The sequence below is a fragment of the Tasmannia lanceolata genome, unplaced genomic scaffold (genome assembly GCF_043159265.1).
Source record: "Tasmannia lanceolata isolate RefF3 unplaced genomic scaffold, GAP_Taslan_0.1 ptg000008l, whole genome shotgun sequence".
Classification (NCBI taxonomy): domain Eukaryota; kingdom Viridiplantae; phylum Streptophyta; class Magnoliopsida; order Canellales; family Winteraceae; genus Tasmannia; species Tasmannia lanceolata.
In genome coordinates, this window is record NW_027518685.1 from 26,860,555 (window position 1) to 26,886,718 (window position 26,164).

At 39.1% G+C, this 26,164-nt stretch overlaps 2 protein-coding genes, 1 non-coding gene and 1 pseudogene across 3 annotated transcripts; 1 reads left to right on the plus strand and 3 right to left on the minus strand.

Annotated features, from left to right (window-relative positions):
- On the plus strand, nt 1-3,917 carry LOC143885014 (polyubiquitin-like). The gene is made up of 2 exons (XM_077388957.1): nt 1-141; nt 2,012-3,917. Exon 2 carries the CDS (start codon nt 2,012-2,014, stop codon nt 3,617-3,619), a length of 1,608 nt encoding a protein of 535 aa, XP_077245072.1. The 5' UTR covers nt 1-141; the 3' UTR covers nt 3,620-3,917.
- Nucleotides 3,918-8,025: 4,108 nt separating this feature from the next.
- LOC143882843 (peroxisomal membrane protein 11B-like) lies at nt 8,026-8,608 on the minus strand (annotated as a pseudogene).
- A 3,333-nt stretch (nt 8,609-11,941) lies between these two features.
- On the minus strand, nt 11,942-12,014 carry TRNAA-AGC (transfer RNA alanine (anticodon AGC)). Its single transcript has one exon. It is a non-coding gene; the product is annotated as a tRNA-Ala (tRNA).
- Nucleotides 12,015-12,532: 518 nt separating this feature from the next.
- EYE (conserved oligomeric Golgi complex component-related / COG complex component-like protein) lies at nt 12,533-24,311 on the minus strand. Its single transcript, XM_077388958.1, has 10 exons — nt 23,855-24,311; nt 22,486-22,575; nt 22,271-22,390; nt 22,076-22,177; nt 21,589-21,830; nt 20,602-20,747; nt 15,679-15,877; nt 14,213-14,897; nt 13,681-14,013; nt 12,533-12,959 (listed from the first exon to the last, which is right to left on the minus strand). The coding sequence occupies exons 1-10, from the start codon at nt 24,137-24,139 to the stop codon at nt 12,678-12,680; spliced, it is 2,484 nt and encodes an 827-aa protein (XP_077245073.1). The 5' UTR covers nt 24,140-24,311; the 3' UTR covers nt 12,533-12,677.
- Between the last annotated feature and the right edge of the window lie 1,853 nt (nt 24,312-26,164).

Below are 26,164 nucleotides of genomic sequence, written 5' to 3' on the forward strand. Positions count from 1 at the left end.
TTTTACGAGTAACGTGCGCCCACAGTTTTAAAGAAACCCTATTTTTTTCCTATAAATACCCCCGCCCATTCTTTGTTCATCAAATCCTTCATTTGCTCTCTATTTCTTTGATTCCTCCATTTCTTTCTCGAAAATTTCAAGGTATGTTTTCTAATCCTCTTTGATTCTTGGTTTAGATTTGTATTTGTATTTTTTTTTTTTTGGTGTGTGTGTGTCTGTGTCTGTGTGTTTGTTCATATCTTAGGTTCAGATCTGATTTCTTTGTTTTATATTATGGGCTAGGGTTTTGTTTTTTGTAGTTTGTTCTTATATTAGGTTCAGATCTGTGTTCTTTGTTTTAGATCTTGCGTTAGGGTTTTGTTTTTTTGTAGTTTCTTCTTATATTAGGTTTAGATCTGTTATCTTTGTTTTAGATCTTGGGATAGGGTTTTGTTTTCATATCCTAGGTTGAGATCTGTTTTCTTTGTTTTAGATCTTGGGTTAGGGTTTTGCATCTGCTTTTTTTTTTGATTCATGGTGTTTTAGGGGAACCTGTATTGTTTGTTTTAGATGTTAGGCTAGGGTTTTGTTTTCATATTCTAGGTTCAGATTTCTTTTTCTTTATTTTAGATCTTGAGCTAAGGTATTGCATCTGCTTCTTTTTTTTTTATTCATGGCGTTTCAGGGGGGCATCTTTCCTTTTAGATTTCTACGTTGATTATTTTTTATCTGGTAACTTTGGTTCAGATCTGTTTTCTGTGTTTTAGATCTAGGAGTAGAGTTTTGTACCCCCTTCTCTTCTTTTTTTGTTTCATGGTGTTTTAGGAAATTGTTCCTTTTAATCCTTTACGTTGTTTGTGTTTTAGGTCCAGATCTGATTTTTCGTTCTAGAATCTTTGGCTAGGGCTTTGTTGATCTAATTCTCTTTTTTATTATTGGCGTTTAGTGCAGCTTCCTTCGAGTTTTCAAAGTTGTATATGAGTATACGGTATCTTAGGGTAAGACATCGTTTAGGGCATGTTCCTTTTAGTTTTGCTATGTTGTTTCTGTGTGTGTATACCCCTTAGGTTCCGATCTGTTTTATCTGTTTTAGAATCTTTGGCTAGGGCTTTGTAGAACTGCTTCTCTTTTTTTATTCATGGTGTTTTAGGGCATCATTTCTTTTCCCCCTTTCTTCATTTCTTCTTTGTTTCTGGATCGGTGGTTTGAAGGCTTATATTTGCTGTCTTTATCTGCTATGGACTTTTTTGGATTTTATTGAATGAAATAGAGTTTGTCTGATGATGTCTTTTGTGATGCAATTCAGTGATCTTTCCTGTTACTTATTATTTCATGTACTTGCTTGAAATTTATCAAGGGGTTTTCTGCTTGTTGGGATCAAGGCTTATCTCTAAATCTTTGATTTGTATATTGTGATGTCTGTTGTTGTGTCGAAGCAGATCGTTAGGGTATATTGTGATTTGTATATTCTTGATCAGGACATTTGACTCTCCACGACCTGTGCCCTTTCTTCCTTTTGCAAATTAGATTTTCACATAGTTTAGTTCGTAGATCCTTTTTACAAGTTCCATCTTCTTAAGCTATCTAATTTTTTAGAATTTGCTAAGAGGATCTGGCTTCTGTGCTACCTATATCGACGTACTTTTTTGGTTCTATCTGGAAGTTTATTTTATTTGTTTCTCATTTAAGAAGTTGATTTGAGTCTTTTCTTTGGATTGGTTTATTATCCATTCTTTTCAGTTCTGTATAATTATGAAGGTGGGTTTTCTGCTCTTTTTGTGTCGATGTTGCCAGGGTTTTTTTTTTTTTTTTCTGAGTTGATGTCTTGTAAACATTTTGCTGTTTGTATTACAAAAACTCATTTTGATTAGTATTTTTTATCGTAAGGATTTGTAAATTTATTGGTTCTAATTATTGTATTGCATTTTTGTTCATGTTGGTGGTTGATTCTGTTGTTACATGCCACCTTTTTAATAATTATCCCTGAAACCCTCCTGAATATATTAGTTTATTTTGTTCATTTTAATCTCAGATGCAGATCTTCGTAAAGACTCTTACTGGCAAGACCATCACCCTTGAGGTTGAAAGCTCTGACACTATTGACAATGTTAAGGCCAAAATCCAAGACAAGGAAGGCATTCCCCCAGACCAGCAGCGCCTCATCTTTGCTGGCAAACAACTTGAGGATGGCCGTACCTTGGCTGATTATAACATCCAAAAAGAATCTACTCTCCATCTGGTTCTCAGGTTGAGGGGTGGCATGCAAATCTTTGTAAAGACTCTTACTGGCAAGACCATTACCCTTGAGGTTGAGAGCTCTGATACTATTGATAATGTGAAGGCCAAGATTCAGGATAAGGAGGGTATCCCCCCTGACCAGCAGAGGCTCATCTTCGCTGGAAAGCAGCTTGAGGATGGCCGTACCTTGGCCGATTATAACATCCAGAAAGAATCCACACTCCATCTGGTTCTTCGACTGAGGGGAGGAATGCAGATATTTGTTAAGACTCTCACAGGCAAGACTATCACCCTTGAAGTTGAAAGCTCTGACACCATTGACAATGTGAAGGCCAAGATCCAAGATAAGGAAGGCATCCCACCTGACCAGCAGAGGCTCATCTTTGCCGGTAAGCAGCTTGAAGATGGCCGTACCCTAGCAGATTATAATATTCAGAAAGAATCTACCCTACATCTGGTTCTCCGATTGAGGGGAGGCATGCAAATCTTTGTCAAGACCCTCACTGGAAAAACCATCACTCTTGAGGTCGAGAGCTCCGATACTATTGACAACGTCAAGGCCAAGATTCAGGATAAGGAAGGTATCCCCCCTGACCAGCAGAGGCTCATCTTCGCTGGAAAACAGCTCGAGGATGGCCGCACTCTGGCTGATTACAATATTCAGAAGGAATCTACCCTTCATTTGGTTCTCCGTTTGAGGGGTGGGATGCAGATATTTGTTAAGACGCTTACTGGTAAAACCATTACTCTTGAGGTCGAGAGCTCAGATACTATTGACAATGTGAAGGCCAAGATTCAGGATAAGGAGGGAATTCCGCCTGATCAGCAGAGGCTCATCTTTGCTGGAAAACAGCTCGAGGATGGCCGCACCCTGGCTGATTATAACATCCAGAAGGAGTCTACCCTTCATCTGGTCCTCCGTTTGAGGGGTGGGATGCAGATTTTTGTTAAGACCCTCACAGGGAAAACCATTACTCTCGAGGTTGAGAGCTCGGACACCATTGATAATGTCAAAGCTAAGATACAGGACAAAGAGGGCATTCCACCAGACCAGCAGAGGCTCATTTTCGCTGGAAAACAGCTCGAGGATGGTCGCACCCTGGCTGATTATAACATTCAGAAGGAGTCGACCCTTCACCTTGTCCTCCGTCTCCGTGGTGGCATGCAGATCTTTGTGAAGACCCTCACCGGCAAAACTATCACTCTGGAGGTGGAGAGCTCTGACACTATTGATAATGTAAAGGCAAAGATCCAGGACAAGGAGGGGATTCCCCCAGACCAGCAAAGGCTCATCTTCGCTGGGAAACAGCTTGAGGATGGTCGCACTCTGGCGGATTATAACATTCAGAAGGAATCTACCCTTCACCTTGTCCTCCGCCTCCGTGGTGGTGATGATGAGTAGGGGATGATGTCCTTCTCTTGGGTCTGGTATCTTGTGTCTTGGTTTGCTATGTCTGTTTGTCTGTCTGGTTCTAAGTTGAATTTGAATAAGTGAGTGGGTGGTATGGAACTCTCATAGGGTACCCTTGTTCACATTTAGTTTGTTGTAGTAGTTAAAGTGTTGTTGGATTGCTTTCTTTTGGTTTGGTTTGTTGTGATGTTTAGACGACTCCTCTTGGAGGTGCTTTGTTTTACCTTGGTTTGATGTTCAGACTCCTCTTTAGAGGTTCTTATTTTATTTGTGATGGTGGTTATATTGATTGTGTTGTTATTGTGGATATATCATTTTCTTGCTTAGGAAATTTACTTCTAAATGTATTATTTCCTTTCTTTCATCACCCTATCTGATATTTAGGGAGGAAGGGGATAGAAGGTGAGTTTGAACAGGGGGCGAAGGGGAGCATCTTCTTAGCAGTTAAAACTATGAAGGTGTGAACAACATAATTTGGAGTCCAAACTGTTATTGTGATTACCATTATTTACGTTTGGTTTTGAGAGAGTAGGTAATGGTTAGGGGGTGGGGGGGGGGTGGGGCTGGCTTAGAACTCTATTTTGACCAAACCAGTCGTACTTTCTCTGTCAAATCCGAATGGTGACAATAGAGCAGCCACATGATGAATTATAAAAATACAAAATCAGTTGAAAAGTGAGCCTATGTGGCTGCTTTCACGTGCAAAAGTGAGCCTATGGTCCCTAGCAAGCCCCAGAAAGGGATGATGGAAATTTCAGTTCAAATGTATACTGTTCAAAAGTATAAGACGTTACCTTGATTTTTTTGAAAAAGCTGTCCTTGGCTTTAATCCCTACCACTAATATAATTTCTTTCCCACAAAATGAGTATTCCTAAAACACTAATATAAATAGATCTTTGGAGCTAGCGTGTGTGATTATTCAAGTTCTTATTATCTGCAAGAAGCCATGAATTCTCAATGGCTTCCTACTTTTCACCACAGATTGTAAGCAGTAAGGAAGGCAACCACACATAGTTGGCATAAGATTTACAGACAAGTGAGCAGACTTTTTGAGTAATTTTATGGATTTTAACTGATCTATAGCAGGCAAGCTATGGTGTAAAGAGAGAAGAGGAATGTGCAGACCGAAAACAACTTGGGTATGTCCAAAGTAGGCCTTTGGATGCTCCAGTGAGAAGAATGACTCGTGCCAAGTTTGATGGAGTAAAAAGAGGAAGGGGCCGAAAATAACTTGGGTAGAAACAGTGAGAAAAGACTTGATAGCAGAGAATATGATCTTGGATAGGAGAGAATGTAAGAAAATGATCCATGTGGACAAACCCAACTAGTGTCAAGATTATACTTGGTCAATTTGAGCCGGGTAGACTCTTTCACCGTCATGAAAATTTTCTAAAGGAATCTTTAGCCTACCCCAACTAGTTCGGGATTCGACTCCATCGGAGAAGATTCAAACTCTAGAACCCATATTGGCTACCAGCAGCCCCATAGCTAAGGGTCCGAGTGCTCAGATTTTCATTACAGGCAATTGCTTACAAGAAACAACCACGACCCAGCAGGGTAATGAAATTTCATTCACTAGGATAAGATAAGATGATGAAGTATGCCCTGATTGTTGCCCAAACAAGTTTATCAGATGATTGAGATTTTTCTTCAATGTAGATAATTCAGATTTTTTTGAAAAAGCTGTCCTTGGCTTTAATCCCTACCACTAATATAATTTCTTTCCCACAAAATGAGTATTCCTAAAACACTAATATAAATAGATCTTTGGAGCTAGCGTGTGTGATTATTCAAGTTCTTATTATCTGCAAGAAGCCATGAATTCTCAATGGCTTCCTACTTTTCACCACAGATTGTAAGCAGTAAGGAAGGCAACCACACATAGTTGGCATAAGATTTACAGACAAGTGAGCAGACTTTTTGAGTAATTTTATGGATTTTAACTGATCTATAGCAGGCAAGCTATGGTGTAAAGAGAGAAGAGGAATGTGCAGACCGAAAACAACTTGGGTATGTCCAAAGTAGGCCTTTGGATGCTCCAGTGAGAAGAATGACTCGTGCCAAGTTTGATGGAGTAAAAAGAGGAAGGGGCCGAAAATAACTTGGGTAGAAACAGTGAGAAAAGACTTGATAGCAGAGAATATGATCTTGGATAGGAGAGAATGTAAGAAAATGATCCATGTGGACAAACCCAACTAGTGTCAAGATTATACTTGGTCAATTTGAGCCGGGTAGACTCTTTCACCGTCATGAAAATTTTCTAAAGGAATCTTTAGCCTACCCCAACTAGTTCGGGATTCGACTCCATCGGAGAAGATTCAAACTCTAGAACCCATATTGGCTACCAGCAGCCCCATAGCTAAGGGTCCGAGTGCTCAGATTTTCATTACAGGCAATTGCTTACAAGAAACAACCACGACCCAGCAGGGTAATGAAATTTCATTCACTAGGATAAGATAAGATGATGAAGTATGCCCTGATTGTTGCCCAAACAAGTTTATCAGATGATTGAGATTTTTCTTCAATGTAGATAATTCAGATTTTTTTGAAAAAGCTGTCCTTGGCTTTAATCCCTACCACTAATATAATTTCTTTCCCACAAAATGAGTATTCCTAAAACACTAATATAAATAGATCTTTGGAGCTAGCGTGTGTGATTATTCAAGTTCTTATTATCTGCAAGAAGCCATGAATTCTCAATGGCTTCCTACTTTTCACCACAGATTGTAAGCAGTAAGGAAGGCAACCACACATAGTTGGCATAAGATTTACAGACAAGTGAGCAGACTTTTTGAGTAATTTTATGGATTTTAACTGATCTATAGCAGGCAAGCTATGGTGTAAAGAGAGAAGAGGAATGTGCAGACCGAAAACAACTTGGGTATGTCCAAAGTAGGCCTTTGGATGCTCCAGTGAGAAGAATGACTCGTGCCAAGTTTGATGGAGTAAAAAGAGGAAGGGGCCGAAAATAACTTGGGTAGAAACAGTGAGAAAAGACTTGATAGCAGAGAATATGATCTTGGATAGGAGAGAATGTAAGAAAATGATCCATGTGGACAAACCCAACTAGTGTCAAGATTATACTTGGTCAATTTGAGCCGGGTAGACTCTTTCACCGTCATGAAAATTTTCTAAAGGAATCTTTAGCCTACCCCAACTAGTTCGGGATTCGACTCCATCGGAGAAGATTCAAACTCTAGAACCCATATTGGCTACCAGCAGCCCCATAGCTAAGGGTCCGAGTGCTCAGATTTTCATTACAGGCAATTGCTTACAAGAAACAACCACGACCCAGCAGGGTAATGAAATTTCATTCACTAGGATAAGATAAGATGATGAAGTATGCCCTGATTGTTGCCCAAACAAGTTTATCAGATGATTGAGATTTTTCTTCAATGTAGATAATTCAGATTTTTTTGAAAAAGCTGTCCTTGGCTTTAATCCCTACCACTAATATAATTTCTTTCCCACAAAATGAGTATTCCTAAAACACTAATATAAATAGATCTTTGGAGCTAGCGTGTGTGATTATTCAAATTCTTATTATCTGCAAGAAGCCATGAATTCTCAATGGCTTCCTACTTTTCACCACAGATTGTAAGCAGTAAGGAAGGCAACCACACATAGTTGGCATAAGATTTACAGACAAGTGAGCAGACTTTTTGAGTAATTTTATGGATTTTAACTGATCTATAGCAGGCAAGCTATGGTGTAAAAAGAGAAGAGGAACAACTTGGGTATGTCCAAAGTAGGCCTTTGGATGTTGGATGCTCCAGTGAGAAGAAATGACTCGTGCCAAGTTTGATGGAGTAAAAGGAGGAAGGGGCCAGACCGAAAATAACTTGGGTAGAAATAGTGAGAAAAGACTTGATAGCAGAGATTATGTTCTCTTGGATAGGAGAGAATGTAAGAAAATGATCCATGTGGACAAACCCAACTAGTGTCAAGATTATACTTGGTCAATTTGAGCCGGGTAGACGCTTTCACCGTCATGAAAATTTTCTAAAGGAATCTTTAGCCAACCCCAACTAGTTTGGGACAAAGGCTTAGCTGTGTTTTGGGTATAGCAGGCAAACTACCAGCTTCTAAGCAATTAATATACTGTTTTTTTATCAGTTTAGCAAAGCAGGCCATAGCTTGTTCAACTCCATCGGGGAAGATCCAAACTCTAGAACCCATATTGGCTACCAGAAGCCCCATAGCTAAGGGTCTGAGTGCTCAGATTTTCATTACAGGCAATTGCTTACAAGAAACAACCACGACCCAGCAGGGTAATGAAATTTCATTCACTAGGATAAGATAAGATGATGAAGTATGCTCTGATTGTTGCCCAAACAAGTTTATCAGATGATTGAGATTTTTCTTCAATGTAGATAATTCAGATTCCCTCTCTGAATTACTTGGAATTTACTTCATGAGGGCCAATTTCTATACCACTAATCTCCAGAGTTACTGCATGGTTCCAGAGAGAGGATTGTGTTCAATATCAGCGAATGCTATTACCAAATCAGCAGGGTTGGCGAACATGGCCATCAATCTCATTACCCTATCAGCTTTGATCCTCCCCTCCTTTTTTCTCTCTACAATTTTCTCAGTCAAAGAATCTTCATCCAACATGTTTGCTTGAAGATTTCTCTGTTGCCAATCTCTCAATGATGATAAAGCCAGATATAATGAAGAAAATGTATCTGAAAGCCTCGCTGAATGCAAGAGATGACGCTCATCTTCCTATCTAAAATGTGATCAATCACCTCAACCATTGATAGCCGCAAGAAAATGTCAAAAAAGTAGACCATCATCTCTCTGGCATTGGCTAGAACAGCGAGCAAGTGGAAAGCGGGCGTCGAACCAGCACTGTCACGGAGGGTGTTGTAGCCAGTGAAAAACCATCCAGATCGGAAAACTTTGCGACTTTGACCAGAGGTCACTTCCATTGTTGATAGAGACCGTTGGTCCAAATTTTGATTTTTAAGTGCCTTTCAAATCCCTTAAGTGGGGGAAAAAAATTCCGTCATTATAGGGTTTTTTGTCCAAAAGTGTTAGGTCTTTGTTTTAGGGTTTTAGAACTTTCTAGTTCTCCTCTTATTTACTTTGATTATATGGTAAGTTATGATGATGGAATGATGAATGAGAAAAGATTTGAACTTTCTCCACTTGTGTGGATGTGATGTCTACTGCTTGCCAAAGATGTGATGCCTAGATCTTACCTAATAAGGTGCGATGCCTTGGGTTATTGATTTGTGAGATTTCAATCTTGCTATCTATCTCTTCCATGTTTCCTTTTTTTTTTTTAGTATTTTCCCATAAACCATCTTCCCATGAACCCCAAACCTCTTTTCCCCTATCTTCTACCCACAACCCATTGAATGCCTGTTAATTTATTTTTTTTCCAACCTTAGAAACATCATTCAAATCTTTCTCTATTCCTCGTCTCTCCTGTTTTTCTCCAAAACTCATTTTACACCTTCCCAGCATCCTTAGACAGCTTCCCGCCATATCTCGACTCTACTTCAAAGCTATCCTAAACCTAGTAGAAATATTTTTCCAATCTCATAACATATTTTAGGAACCAAAAGTAATTTTTACCTATCGTTTTCACGCTACATCAGATTTGGCATGGGATCAAAGTATTAGTCCTTCCTTCGTTCGTCCTTTATCGATTGGTTTTCTCTGAGGGCAATGTCAGGATTGGGTGGATTCTAAGTGCCAATTTCGTTCATGGTTACAGTGAGGAATTTGGTCCAGTGACAGTACAGCAGTACTGACCATGAAGAGAGCTTGCCTTGCTACCAAAGGGATGTTGGTTTTCAATAAAATTCTTGTGCACCACAGAAACTGGTTTTGGATAGTACAGTAGCTCTACTTCCAGAGTGAGTGGAACTGAATGTTTCAGATTCTTAAAAAATGGGTTTGTTTTGAACAAGGAATGGTGAAGGAGAAACCTTCCCTCATGTGGTTATTGTTCACCATGCATTTCATTCAATAGTTGTATTTTCTTTTCAACAGTCAAGGTTTTAATCTCATTTACCTGCACATCTGAAGCTACAGTTTTTTACTAAAGCTTGAACATTTCTTTAATGCCAAAGGCTCAGAACATTTAGGAACTGCCAAAAATAAAATGATGGCTGTTACTTTATTCAAATTCATGAACAAAAAAAAAAGTTAAAAAAAAAAAAAAAAACAGGTCTTTTGATAAGATGACAGATGGTATTAGTTGCAGAGTCCATCACCCTACCTCTTTTCACCGGACCTCTTATATAACTTGATGATCAAGTTCCTTATATACTGATTTTGACAAAAGATAATCTGAACTGCATTCATGTTTCTCTTCCGGACAGAATTTTTTCTTGCCTCTACAATTAGTTGATTTTTGTGCACGTGTCTTGTATTCTGGCAGTCATACAACACTGTGACAGTAATGTGTTATGCACACATGGGTCTAGAGGTTTTTCTTGAGTTTTCTTAGTCGAGAATGAGAGTTTTGTTAAATGACCCGTTACTCCAAAAGCTTAAAGGTATTGGAGAAGGCATTATTTAGGGAAGTGATATATCCGCCCCTTTTGATTACTTGGGACACCCAGTAGAAGTGTACGTGGCAATCAGCCCCATTGAATCCTTCATTCCTTCTGACTTGCAGTCATTGATACACTGCTGTTGGGTGTCCCAAGTAATCAAAAGGGGAGAATTAATCACTTCCCATTATTTATTCTTTTATACTTTATTAATACTTCCCCTCGCGTGTGCACACGTGGCACATGTGGCCCCACTTTTGTGTTGGCCATTGCATGTGGATTTTTGACATCAAGGCTAGTTCAAGGAAGTGAAACGAAGTAGGGGGTGGGAAGGCTAGCGTGACTAATCTAAAGCTAGAGCTGCTTACGGACACTAGAGCCATTCCATTCGGTGCATAATGGCTATTACGAGTAAGGTAGTCCCGGCCATTGAGATGCCGGTGCTGACTGATCGATGAAAATAAAGCTAGAGCTGCTTACGGACACTAGAGCCATTCCATTCGGTGCATAATGGCTATTACGAGTAGCTAGAGCTGCTTACGGACACTAGAGCCATTCCATTCGGTGCATAATGGCTATTACGAGTAAGGTAGTCCCCAGCAATTGAGATGCCGTTGCTGACTGATCGATGAAAATAATGCCAACCCGTGGAAAACGGCAGCGTCGTATATAAGTACTCTTTTCTTTGTACCTTAACAACAAGAAAGGCTTACCTTTGGAATTATGGCTAGGTGATGGCAATTTTTCGCTAGTCGTGATCTCAAATGTCGGCTTGTTTCAATAATAAGATGCCAATTATATCCTCGTGATATAGAATCAATCAGAATGGACACAAGGAGGAGAGGCCAAAGAGAAACTTTCGAGATCATTAGGAAGGGGGGGCACTGTGAGGGGGGAACTCAACCACTTAAATTGGTACACGAAGGCTCTACTATGTGGGTTCACCTCTAAAGATCTTCAAAAACACGAAATGCGGGCTCAAGAGAGAGCAAGGAGGTTTGACATCAAGACCTTTGCTCTGATACCATGTGAAACAACCAGTTACTCCAAAAGCTTAAGTTATTGGAGGAGGCGTTATTTATTCTTTTATACTCTAACAAGTTTTATAACCCTAAACTGAAATAGTGAATCTCTCGTAGATGTACGCATACGGACGAATCACATAAATCTCGGTTGTGGTACCAAACCAAGTCCAATAACATGGTCACAATCTAAAACGAACTAGGCCTCTGTATGATTGTGTTCCTCAGATTTTTTTTCTTTCTTGAAGGTATTTTTCGGTTCACTATATTGATAAATTGATTTAATTCGCAGAACGGGATTAAAAATCAGAACAGTTCCTTGTTGTTTCATTCCTCTTCCAACTATAGTTTCTGTTGGCTCTAGAATTAGCTGATAAACCCTTGATTTAATTCAGTTATTAACGAGTGATTCAAAGTTTACAACCCATTTTGTACACTAGTAACCAAGTTAAGAGGTATTGAAAACAAAAGGAAGTTTAGAGAACACAGAGGGTTTTAACTTTTAACACCTTCACCTCTTTATAAATATATGATTGGGTAAAAAACAGGGTGACATGGTGATTTTTAGTACATTATTTTATTTCACCACAAATCAAATTTGGAGATGTAGATTCAAGCACAAAAACAAATACTGGTGCCATAAACAGTAGAAAACAAAACCTGCACTCCCTTGAGGGATGTTGATGTATTCGTTAGCCAGTCCCTTCTAGTAGTGTATTATGACTACAAGGGGTGGCCCAAGGAAAAGAAAAAGGATGGAACATATGGTTTTAATGTGTGGAGATGCGGGGTATCGATCCCCGTACCTCTCGCATGCTAAGCGAGCGCTCTACCATCTGAGCTACATCCCCTTATGTTGGGTGCCAATGTCTTATTGAATTATTATACAGTTTTCAAGAATATGTTTCTCAAAAGACACTCACCTTGAATCTCTAGGCACAAAAAAACATTTTGATCCAACATTCAGGAAGTGGTGGGCCTCCACCAGATGGAACGGTTCAAAATTATTATAAATGGACCCACCTTTCCAATAGTGGATCATATCCGGGAGCTGAATACTACATAGAGAAAGTGCTGTGGGGTCCCATCTGAAATGTTTTATTATGCCCCATTTTAACCATGGCCACCCTCTTTTGAGTGTTTTCCTGACTTTTTTTTAGCTCTGAAACCACTACAAGGGGTTGACCCTATTAAATTAAAAAAGGGGTGGATTTATCATTTCCCTTTTATTATTTGATTAAGTTCATTAAAGAACCAGAGCCTCTAATTTCAATTTTTTTTTTTAAAAAGGCTCTAATTCAATTAACATTTAAACACTTCCTTGAAGAAAAAATGTTCTAAACTTTTCTGGCAAAGACAGATGAGGCTCTGTGACAATACATCCTGAGACGAAATACAAATATGAAAAAATATTCTCAAAATATTTTCATAGCCAGAGATAACATGAAATCTCACCTCTGATTTAACATCAACTCAACTCCCTCATTTCCTTCAAATTTTGAAAAGAAAGAACATCACTGATCTAGAGTCACATGCCGGATTTTACAGATGAGATGGGTGGTCGGAAGATCAAGCTGGTTTCCACCATCGGATTTCACGAGATCACGAAGTTGGTCTCTTGGGGTTGAAAGGCAGGTGTGGAATGTGGAGAGGACTGGGGGGATTGGCATTGACAGAGCCGAGAGAACATTGCTCAAGTACTCAATATCAGCTGATAATTGCTGTGCACCTCTATCTGTTATATACTGAATGCCCCTTAACTGTTCCATGTAAAGAGCCGTGGCGCCCTCGGCAACCTAAATATCAGAACAGCCAACAAATGAACATGGTTCAGAGTTTGATAGTGAGAATATAAAAAATGAAAGATCCCAAATCAAGATTTTGCAAGATATAGATTAACAATTATCTTTTCAACAACCAAGAGAAAATACCAATTTGAAGTCATGTACTTATTGTTGGGAATTAATGAAGTTACTGTTTCTCACCAAAAAAAATAGCCAAGAGAAAATACCATTACTGAAAGTCCTATTATAGCTACAGAGAATTTGAATATCTGGGTAAAATATTAGTCGGGAGAAGGCAAGATAAACAAGCACATTGTTATTATCTTGAACATCTAATAAGATTTGCAGTCTCTGATAGCCTAGGAAAACAACAGAATTACTATCTTGAGAATCTTGAAAATAGCTGGCTCAAGCTGAAGAACTGGGTTTCCTCTAGATAATCGGATTATTATTATCTTAAACATCTAATTAGATTTGCAGTCTCTGATAGCCTACATAAAGAACGGATTTACTATCTTGGGAATCTTGAAAATAGCTGGCCTAAGCTGAAGAACTGGGTTTCCTCAAGAATATCATATTATTATCATCTTAAACATCTAATTAGGTTTGCAGCCCCTGATAGCTTAGAAAAATAACGGATTTACTATCTTGGGAATCTTGAAAATAGCTGGCCAAAGCTGAAGAACTGGGTTTCCTCCAGAAAAGTACGAATTAAATCGAATAATACTATTACCTTAAACATCCATTCAGTTGCAAAGAACTGAGCTTCGTCTGTGTTAGTGTCGCTACTAGATATGCCTTCAGCCAGTGGCTCCAATTGTTGGGGTAGAGTAAGAAGATATTCACCAACACTGGTCACATAGGGCTGAGGGTACGCACTAAAACTTGGAAGAGGAAAAGCACTAGGCTCCTCCACGGAAGACCAGATTGGCATTCGAGACACATCACTTAGGCGTTGCCTTACTTTTGATATGAGAACATCGTAGACGAGTTCATTCACTGTATCTGCAAATGCTGCCACTCTTTGGGATGCAAGTGGAAGTGCATGAAACCTTGGATCTTTCGACTGCATTAGAGTAAAGCGAAAGTGTTATTTCTAAAAAACAATTAAGTGCAATAACTGTTTTATACATACAGCAAAAAGTTTACCTATAAAAAGATCTAAGAAGCCCCTACATATCAAAAAAATAATTGAATGTTTCACCATGCTGGCATAAGCAAGAAACTCTAACATTAGAGAAACAAGAATGATGGGTTAAGTTTACCTGATCTAAAAGATTAAAGAGTTTCCTAGCCTTCTCAGGCACGTCAATAAGGCGTAGTGCTGCTACATCCAGGACCGACCTTCCGGCCATAGATAATTCCCAATTCTCATCATCACCAGTTACCTGAGATTGGTCCAAACTAGAACCGAATACCGAAACGGATAAAGTTGTGCTGAGTCTAGCAAGAGTAGCTCGTAAAGAAGCCTCAAAGACTGAGGATCTGCTTGTTAAGCAATCTGCAACAGTAAGAATCTGTAATGCACCTTGGACAATAGACCACTCCTCTTCATCCGAGACCATATCCACTATGCGTGCATTGTGGGTCCCATCTTTCTTGTCCAAACCCATTTCCTTCCTTGAACCGATACCATCCCCATGTGAAATACTATCCACTCCACATACAGATCTTAAGGATTTCAAAGTTTCCTGCAGGGTAGAAATATACTGCAACATGATCTCATCAAGTGTAGTAATAAGCTCATCTGCTTCGGAACCTCCAGTAAAACTGATGCATCTCTCTACAGAAGCTTCTAGAAGCACAATGACTTGTGGAATGGATTCCTCCATTCTTCGAACGGTTTCACTAAGTTCAATTCCCTGTGCACCCACACCACGTGTAACAGCTCCCCTAAGATCAACTCTGGCAATCTCAGAAGAAAGAATTGCATGCTCCATCTGTCCATATCTGAAAACAAACTTTATACCATCAAGACTTTGAAGGAAAGCATGCAATCTGGTTTAATTACTAACCTAGAAAAAGAAAAAGAGATCACTTCACAAAGTTGAGCCTGCACTACGAATAAACTAACGGAAAATTTTGTATATGATTCAGTTATAAACCTAGAAGTAAAAATAAAGGGACAAATTTGCTCAAGTAGAATGCTGCACTATGAATTAGAATACTATTAAAAATTATATCCAGAAGATAATTAAACTCTGTCTTGCCCCCCTCATCTTTTGGAAGGTATACACAACTCAGCGTCCTCTCAAAAGTACACGATAGAGTGAGAAATGAGAACCAATGTTTAAACACGCATGGCTTTGGACCTGGCGGAGCAATGACTATATATGTATGCCAGTTCCCATAATCTTGTGAACTCGATAACATTTTAGAAATAGTGAGTGTCGATAAAGAATCTGGTGAAGGAGTGCGATCAATGAAAAACAGTCAAATTTTCAGTACTTACAGGTTTTCGTTGACCCTTTTGATTAGGGAACAATAGATGAAAACCCAAGCAGAATCAATTCTCCTAGTCCTCTAAGCACATTTAGATTGAATCCTAGGGTTTTAAACATTAGCCTGAACTTAATTTCATTCATGTTAAAGCTAAGACACATTATTACACTGCCACTACACAATCATGTACTGGACTTCATTAACAGAAAGCATTCCTATCATGCTTAGCCGTACTTCCATTGATAAATTACATTAAATATTCCACCATTTGTTCGGTTAATGTATGCACCTGTGTTTATATGATTCATATGGAGAATAGACAGCCTTTAATGTAGTCAGTAAAACTTGAAGATCAGATTCAGAAAACAAGTGTTGAATGTTCCTTGCAAAAGCACCCGTCATGTTGTGCAGTTCAATCAGTGCCTCCAGATGTTTAGTCTGAATCTTAATACCTTTTGGCATATCTCCAGCTAGGACATCCATAATACCTGAAATTTACAAGATAAATGTAAAACTTCAGAATATGATGGCTGAGGAACAAATATTTCAACGGAAATAAAAATTGACCTCATCACCTGACAATAAAAAATGATATAAAAATCTGTATATGCAAGGCGAGAGTATAAATCATTTATATAATAGTTACTGACTTTTTCAAAGGCTGTCGTTGGATCAAATATCAAGGGTGGCACCTTCGTCGTACCCCCATTATACGCATGAACGTGTGATCACAATATAAATTCACGGACATATATTATGATGCACATTACACTCTAGGAAGTATGAAGATCAAAATGTTTCACACAATCAACTGCCACCTTTAAAACAACTTTATTTCACAAGAATATTGATGAATACTTCTATCTGCAGCTTGGCATTCTGATGTAGAACCGGGAAGGGAAAATAGAAGAAAGAGGAGAAGAGAAGAGAAAGGGAAGAAGAGAGAGAAGAGAGAGAAGAAGAGAAGAGAAAGAATAGAGGAGGAAGAACAGTAGGAGAAGAGAGGAAATTAGGGGAGGAGAGAAATCTCTAGAGGGGAGAATCTCAATTCAATTAATCATCCAAAACTTAAAAATTCCTAATACATGAGGCCTATATAGACAAATAAACTCCATGGAAAATAAACGCCCTAAAACTATAAACATGATAATAAAATCCTAGAAACTAAATAACATGGAAATAAATCTCTAAAATCCTTATGGGCCTACAATCTACATCATTCTCCCCCTCTTGAAAAGAACTCGCCCTCGAGTTCTAGACCACCTGGATTAGATATGTAGACAACCCACTCAAGTAGTAGGAGTCATTATCCGTCGGAGGCACTCCTGATGTCCGATACTTGTGACAACCGTGAAAGTAGTCTGAAATGCCGGTGGAGCGAGAAGGAAGAAATCACCCATGTAGAATCAGAAGAATACAAACCACTATGAAGAAGTAACCTGGCTGGAAAGATAGCAACATACTCCTCCTGGATCGGCATGATATATATGGGCAGTACCAGCCCATGAATATCCTCCAAAAGGCCAACATCCACTGGTATCTCATCAGGCTCAATGAAATCAACAATAAAGTCATCCGCTGGAATCATATACGGTTCAGTGATGCCAAGCTGACAATCCTCTTGATGATCATCATATGCACTGAAATCCTCTGTCTCAACCTCCACAATCATCTCGATCGGAACATCTACCGTAGAAACAATCATGTCACCGTACTCTACTGATATGGAATCAGCATCCTCAATGAATTGTTCATGCTCTGCATGCTCTCGCAATGTCTCATCAGGCACTAGACTCTCTAGACTCTCTGGCTCTATATCTTCCATCTCTGATTCTGTATCTCCCATCATGGACTCTGTATCTGACATAAGCAAGGGATCAACATCTATAATGGTCTCATCCACAATGTCATTTGGATCATCATGTGGCTCCTCAACAGTGTTAGCAAATTCCTTCTCCTCTTCTTAAGAACTAATATCATCAACAGGTGGTAAGGGAGAAGAAGTGGCTAAGTGGCTCTGCAAATCCCACTCATTCATGCAGCACTCTTGATATCTGTTGCCTGCTTCAATTTCGGCTTATCGTACACGACGGGCCGTTGCTTTTCATTCACGGCGAGTTGCCTCCTTGCGTAACAACCTCTGCTCATACCGATAAAGAGCCATTGGTGCATAAACTCTCATAAACTCATAGCGTACCTCCTCCCATCTACGGAATGGAGGTTCAACTAAGTTACAGTGTCGCGTCACCATGTGTGTCCAGAACGATTGGGCTTGTCATCTCGTAGTTTCTCTGGCTCGGCAAATAGACGCTCAGTAATCATAGCCGTAGTACTCATAATATGCATCCAGAGTATCAATCCACCAAAGACACGCATCCTCATAATAGCTATAGTGAGTGGAGCCTTTCAAATATGAATCGTCATCCCCATCAAAATATGAAACAAATGATGGAGCCATTGGGATCGCTGTCGAAAAATGAAATCTGTCATGTTGAATGGAACACAATGCTTTTCGCGGATCTCAAATTGGACTCTCAGTTGACTCGGATCAGCTGTCGGACCAAAATGGACGGACGACCAAAGTTGATCGAAGTAATGCTTAGGCTCGCTGGTGACTGCTGAGAGTGGGCTCAATATACTCCTCAAGTTTCCACAAACAACTTTTATGTTAATGGCCAGGTCAAATTCTGAGCCGAAATAGCCCGAGCAAAGAGAGATAAAACTGAGATGGAGAGAGGAGAGAGAAAGTAGAGAGAAAGATGTGAAACAGAGATGGAAAATAAAGACTACCTTTTTTCTATTTTTTTTCACTCAAACAGATTCACTCACGTGAATCACAGATGTTAAACTCAAGAGTGGGGGTGCCTAAGGAGGAAATGGGGGGTGATTATAATTACTTTAAGATTGGGGATGGGGGGAGAGTAAGGGTAGATGGGAGGAGATATAAGAGTATTCCTTGTCTGGGAAAGTGGTCACTTGACCTACTTGCCGAGGCGAGTGTGTAAATTGTTTAGGTGAACAAGTCAATAAAAACTGGTTTATGAAACTTGTCTTACTTACCTTTTGACCTTTGTTACATGCAGCCAACAGGTTACCAGGTAAGGAAGGCTTAAAGAGGTTACTAGGTAAGGAAGACTTAAAGAGGTAAGTTGCTATGGGGTAAGTTGCTATGAGGTAAGCTACCAAATAAAGAAGGAGAGAAGACTCAAATAAGCTACCAAATAAAGAAGGAGAGAAGACTCGAATAAGCTACCAAAAAGGCAGGTCCGACCAACTTCTCGAGCAGATTACCATGGACACACGTAACCTTTTCCCAAGGCTTTCCAAAATGCGCATAACCTATCAGGTAACTTGCTTCCTTGGAAACCCTATCTTTTTTACCTAATCTAAAACTTGATACCCCAAATTTTCGCCGGAAAACCCATTATGGGTGACTCCGGAAGGTGGCACCGGTGGTGGTGGTGATGGAAACCTAAGTGGATTGATGTTTTCTTTTTCTTTTTTTTTGTGGCTGGCGGGTTGCGTGAAGATGCAAGGCTGTTGTGGGCTATGTTTGAGATCAATTTTGGACTAGTAAAAGTGATGGACAGAGAGAGAAGAGGTGTAATATGGGTATTGTTGGGTAGTGAAGATTAGGGTCAGGGTTAGGTTTAGGGTTTGGATTTTTTTTATTTTTTTATTTTTTTGTGAAGGGTATGGTTGGGGTTTTATGGGCTGTTTTGCAGAGATATATGGGTTTCAATACAATTTGGTTTTCTGTTTGGTTGTGGAAGGGAGCAAGCGGCGGAGGGTTTGGCTAGGGCTAGGTTAGGGGTTTCGGATGGTGTATTGGTTGATTTTTGGGCTTGCTGTTAATCACCAAAAAAAAAAAAAGAGGAAAGGGACAAGTGTATTGGCTATGAGATTTTCAGGGCTGCTTTGGGTTGTGATGCCGGTGATTGATGGCGCCACTGTGGATTTTCACGGTGAAAACACTGACTTTCACCATTGACACTTAGGATCTTTCGCCAGAAGAAATAGCCGAAAATCTTGGATCTTTCGCTCTGATACCAAATTGATGTAGAACTAGGAAGAGAAGGGAAGGAGAAGCATAGAAGAAGAATAGGGGAAGAAAAGAAGAGGAAGAAATAGAATAGGAGATGAGAGGAAATTAGGGGAGGAGAGAAATCTGTAGAGTGAGGAATCTCAATTCAATTAATCATCCAAAACTTAAAAATCCCTAATACATTAGGCCTATATATAGGCAAATAAATTCCCTGGAAAATAAAAGCCCTAAAACGGAAAACATGAAAATTTAGAAACTAAATAACATGGAAATAAATCTCTAAAATCCTACTAGGCAGATATGCCTCTTATTGGGCCTGCAATCTACATCACATCCTTAATGAATACAATTAAACATAATCCAGAACTGCATGTTGGATCAAGAAGCGAGATCTGCACAAATATTTACCTCCATGTACAATACATAAATTTTAACAATGGCTTAGTAAGATCTGTGTTAAAAAATGTGTGTTGAATACCTTGTCATACAAATAGAGGAAAATACTCCACAGTTGCATGCAGTGCACAGAACCAGGAAATGGCAAGGGAAACAGAAACTAGAAATACTTCTACTCATAAGTGTGGAAACTGGAAAAGGGAATCCGGCGAGAGAAGACGTGAGAAATATAACTTGGGAAACAATTTACAAAAGAGGGCCCCATGATTGATCCTTAAATAGGGAAGTGATATTTACGCCCCTTTTGATCATTAGGGACACCCACCGTCAGTGTATCTATGGCAAAAAGGGGCTAATGTACTTTTTGTCAGAAAAATCCAGTGGCTTTGATTGCAAAGTACACTGGAAAATGGGTGTCCCTGGTGATAAAAGGGGCGTAAATATCATTTCCCCTTAAATATCCCATTTGTTAAATTGGTTTGTGCTAATCAATGATAGATGACAATGTAATTATGCTGTTAAATCTAAAGAGGGGGTTTAAACGGCAAGAAAGAAGATCCCAAGTGACGAAGAAATGATAATTATTCACCATTTCCCATTGTTTCCCACATCTCTTGAAAAATGGATCATTTCATATTCCCATTCATGTTTCACAGGTCAAGAATCGTTTCCCAGAATCTATGGGATAATCAACAAAAGTGACACCAAATTGATATCTAAACACACAACACGTTCTTAAACCAGAAAATTAGAAAGATTTAAAGGTGAAACCTTTCGCCAATGCCCTTGTTTCAGGAACAACATCTCCAGTTGCAAGGTTGATACGAGAAACAAAACTTGCATTCAATGCAGACATGGTCTCAACCAGTAGCTTTGGAACAAGAGTTCGATAATCATCTGGGAAAGCAATCATACACCTGCGGGCATAATTCAGATAAGCTGGATGCTTAAATTCCATCATAGATAAGAACAAAAGTTTAATGGCATAGGAGGATGAGTGATAGACGCTGACCTACAGAATTAACTAAAAAGGCTAAACATGAGTTCCAAATGCAAAAAAGGAAATTCATGGCTATAGAAGAAAACTTGTTGGTTCAATACATGAAACAAATTCTGCGAAAAGAAAATTCAGATGCCAATAAAGAATCCATTCAGTGGTACCCACATTCCTCCATCATGATGCCAAGAACACATTAGCAAAGGCAATGATACCGAGAAGTAGGCACATCACATTATGACTCTGAACTTGGGCTAAAAGTTTCAGAGTTCAGTTCTGCTGTTCACTAACATTATCATGCAGCATTTTGGAGGGATACAAGCTGTGGGAACTATAGAAATTGAAAGAAAGATGCAAACTTTATCGAACTATAAGACAGAAGACACCAACCATTTAACAAGGACAATGCAAGATATTAAATTGAGATGCATGAAAAATCACTAAATCAGAAAAGCATGTATCTCCTGTACTGAACTTCTCGAGCACTTTACCAAAAGAGACAAGCTACTGAAAAGAGCTACACAGATAATTTCCTGTCATGGCTAGCAACAAAATATACAATGAAAATATCATGGAGAGGAGGCACAGATAAATCCCTATCTTTTACCAAGTGATATATACAGTTCATGTCACTTGAGAATACTGATGGAGAAAACATTCAAGAAACGAAGCCATAATGTAATAACTAAAATTCAAGGCTTTCATAGGCAAAGCAACTTTCAAAATGATAAATAAATAAGCATAACATGTCACCACCATACCACTTCCATTCTTGTTCGAGATAAAGCAGAACTTCATCATAGAAATTCGGCAACCAGCTAGGAAATGGAAGTGATGCCCCGTCATGCTTCTCACTTGCAAGCTTATTAGCTCGCTGCCTGGAATCAAATTCTTCCCAGAGTTTCAGTATTGGCTTTAAGTGAATTTTTGTGTAGTGCATCTCAACAGACTTAAACCTTCCAATCATGATAAGGATTTGCCGGAAATCTTGAACAGCATCAACCTACATATTGAAGTTTTAAAAAGAAACATGATGTCATTATCCAACTACACTATGGCAGGAGGAAAGCAGTAACAAACATAAAAAAAATATCACATAAAGCACTCGATCATACTCCTAATAAACAATTGTAAAAAATGTAACCATAAATAAAAAAATCTAAAAAATGTAACCGTACATTTTTAAAGTTGAAAGTGGCCGTAGATAGTGGAAAGTAACAATACAAGATATTAAGAGGACAGTATCACCTTCCGATTAGACAGAGCATCCGATAAACGTGGATGAACCATTTCCTCTAGCCTATCCTCTAAGACTTCAAGCTGCTTTCTGACATTAGCAAACTCGGCAACCTGAAATCCCAATATTTATACAAAAAAAATATTTAAGACTTCAAGAAAAACCTTGCATGAAACATGAAAGCAAAAAAGAATAGAAGAAGTTACCTCACCAACAGCAGACAAGCAGTGCCTCATGTTGGCCAAGGTTTCTGCAGCCCGGGAAAGATCTCCACTGGCAAACACATCCTCTACACTTGCACTTAACTGAGTCAGCCCTGCAGCATCCTGTTTCAAATAAAATAATAAAGAAAATCGAGACCCAATCATACTATGAAACCCCACATATTTACAAAATAAAGACCCAGAACCAAAAAAAATACCTGCAATGTCTCATATGCTGCCTCCATTCTTTGCTTTACAGTATCAACTTTAGCAAGGGCAGCTATAGATTCCGCTGAGGACCCCTCTGCCTATAGTTGAAATCATAGTTGTCAGGGTGGGAAACGGATGCGGGAAGTGAAACGGGAAACGGAAACAGGAAACGCAAGAAAAAAAATAGAGGGGAAATGAGAAACGGGAAAACAATAAAAAAAAGGGCGCTGATATTTTCACCCCCTGCATAGAGGGGAAATAAGAAACGGGAAAACAATTAAAAAAAAAAGGGGCTCTGATATTTCACCCCCCTTATTTGACATAAAAAAGTGTTAAAGTTGTCCACTGTTCACGTCAAATCAGGTTATAAGGGGGGCGCATGCGTAATGGAGGGGGAGTGAAAATATCATCTCCCTAAACAAATTGTACGAGAAACGTCTTAGGAAACACATTAGAAAATATTCAGAAACGATAGAGAAATGTTAATGAAAATGCATGTGAAACAAAAGGAAAACATTAAATATATGGTTTTGTAGATTTAAATTTGGTTAAGTTCAAATTTCTATTTGGATATTTCTTACTTTTAGTTTTTGTTATGGTATACCCTGTTGTTTTCCTTTTTAATATCTATTCCACAATTTTGTGTGTGTGTGTTTTTTAAAACTGAGTTTCGTAAGTTTCACACATATTTCACACACGTTGCACATACGTTTTCTACAGGTTTTCCATACGTTTCTCACGTGTTTCGTATAAGTTTCTTATATATTTCTCAGGCATTTGGGGGCCGTTTGGATTCGCGAATTTTAGAATCCGGGATTTCTTCAAAATTGTAGCTAAGAGACAAGAGAAGATGTGGACTAGCCATCGTTTTTGACTTCTCACCCTTCTTTCCGTCAGCAAGAGACTAGCAGATCCTCCCATATTTCCAGGTTTTAGAAATCTTAGGTTGCAGGAGAAATTTTTAAAACCTGAATTTCTAGCTTAAAATCCAAGAAACGCTGCCAGGACAGCATGCAGCAGCTTGATCATGAACCCTCTTTTACACTGTTTTCAAATTAAAAACTTGGATTCTAAAATCCGCGTATCCAAACGGCCCCTTCGGGAACGAGTTTTCCGCCTTTGTGAAACACGTTTTAGGAGAAACGAGTTTCCCACCTGCGTAAGGAGTTTCCGGCTACTATGGTTGAAATCATATTGAGGGAGAAATGTTCAGGATTATGCTTGAAGTCAGTCACTTGATAAATAATTTGGAGCCAATCAGCTGGGAGAGAAATTTTTCCCCAAATTATGCAATATAAAGGAACCTAGATACAAACCCAAGAAAATGCGGTACTATCAAACAAAGAAAGAAAAATTGAAGGAAAAGAAAGAATTGACCTTTTTGAGCTTGAGGAGGATTCCAGAAATGGCAGATCGGAGAGAGACAGCATCATCTCGGAGACGGATGACATCGCGACTGGCACGAGGAACTCGGTGCAGAGCAGAGGTGCTCTGTTCGTCCAAAGAAGAAGCGATCTCTTCGGATAATACTTGAAGCTTCATTTCCAGATCTGCTAGGTGTTTATCCACTGGATCTTGAGGGTGCCGAGATTGGCATGCGTTGTTTATCCATTTCTTTGGATCGAATTTCTCCTCAGAGAATGCCCCCAAATCAATCATCATCTTCTTCCACAAATTCCAGATCTTTGTTTAGTTTCCCTGTATGGTTGCAGAACTGAAAATCCAGATTTTATGGGTGCCTTCTTTAACCATTCTCTAGATATCCATTCTAAAACTTAGGATTGTACAGATTCTCAATTTTGGCGAGGTTGGAAACACGGTTTGGTGATGGTTCGAGGACGCACCCTATAAGGTGTAAGCCCATAAAGTCACTCATTTTTCAAAAAGTACTGTATGAATCACACTGTAGGTTGATCCAAACCGTTCATGTGATGGGCCCAAATGTAAATAGGTTGTGCCCAAAACACATAAACATTTCCATAGGATGGTCCTAGCCCTCTCATCTATAGAAGTGCACATAATATGCAGTTAATCTATAGATCAGAGGGATCATCCTATCAAAATGATTTTTTTGGACACAACCTATTTAAGTTAGGGCCCATCATATGGATGGTCTGGGTCGTTCACGGGGTATCTAGTCTGAGATGCAACAGACCAGCCGCGAAATGCCTTTTGCGATGGACGCTAGCAAATCCCTTTTGAAAAATATGGGACTATTTAGGGCTTACACCGAATAAGAATAAGTTGCCACCCTAAAATTGCTTACATAGGATGATCCCAACCCTCCGGTCGATTGAGGTTTAGATCATCCTTCGGTGTAAGCCGTATAGTACTTTTTGAAAAATGCTGGACTGTATGGGCTTATAAAATCTCTGTATAATTTGGAGGGTGCCCCCCCAAATTATGGGGTGTCTCGAATATTTTACGGATATCTGATCATGGTGGATAGGTGGCAAGGGAGTGGAATCGTGGTGGCCTACCTGTTTGAATGATCAACCAGAAATTTGATGGTCCCCGACATATATATATATAATTTTCTTATTTGTTGATGGATCCCATGTCTAGTCACTTGCCATTAAAAATACCTCTGATCAGATTATCCTAGGCCCTTGACCCATTAACCTTCTTTTAGGGTTTAGCTAGGAGAGGCTAAACAATTGCTTTATGAATTTCTTTATCTTGCATATGGGATTAGCTTTATGTTTAAAATATCGGGAAGTGTAATGTCTAAAGGGGGGCTAATGTACTTGACGTCGGAAGAATCAGGTGGGTTTGATTGCCACGTACACTAGCGCTGGGTGTTCCTGGTGATCAAAAGGGCCCTAAATATCACTTCCCTAAATATATGTTTTGTTCAACACTAGTGATGATATTCTATCATTCACAGTTATAAAAGGATGGATGGAATCTAAACTCGATTACTTTGATGTTCTTGCTAAGCATAAAAAATGCAATACGATGGTGGTAAGAAAAAAGAAAGTCTATGTTGAAGAAATAAAAATCTGTTAGTGAGAGACAAGGAGAGAAAATTTTAATGGCAATGGAAACGATTGGGACATGAAGCTGAATAGTGACTAAAGTGATTTTCACACTTTGTCCTGGTAAAACCATCATCTGAGCTGCCATTAATGTCCAAAGAAAGCTTCAATTTGCAGTTGATCTTCAGATATTTGTTGAGCCTGAAGATTCCAACCTCGTACCTAGTCTTGGTGATACATGAATTGCCTTTTGACATTAATAATGTGGCTGCTGTCTGTATTTTTGGTACTTATCTCTATATTCAGCAGGGAGGGATGCTACATTCATAGGAGCCCTTGTAGAAAGGGCTGAGAAGGGTGGCATTATCGGAGCCACGCCATAGTTCATGCATTTATAGTGACAGTTGAAGCAAATGACGTGGCTCCAATAATGCCCCACTTCTCAGCCCTTTCAGCAAGGGCTCCTGTGCTCTTCAGGAAGATTTGATAGGACTCTTAGCATATCGGCTACTCTTAGAATAATAAGCTATTATTTAATTATGAAGTAGATTTGGGTAGGATTAATCTTATTAAGTAGGAAAGTGTCAAAGGATCTGTGGGTTATTAATAATTTGTAATATTCTATTTCATCAATGAAGAAATCATCTTAGAAATTGTGTCTTTTTTGCATAAAGGAAGATTGATCCTTCCCTCGAAGTGGATCAAGAGG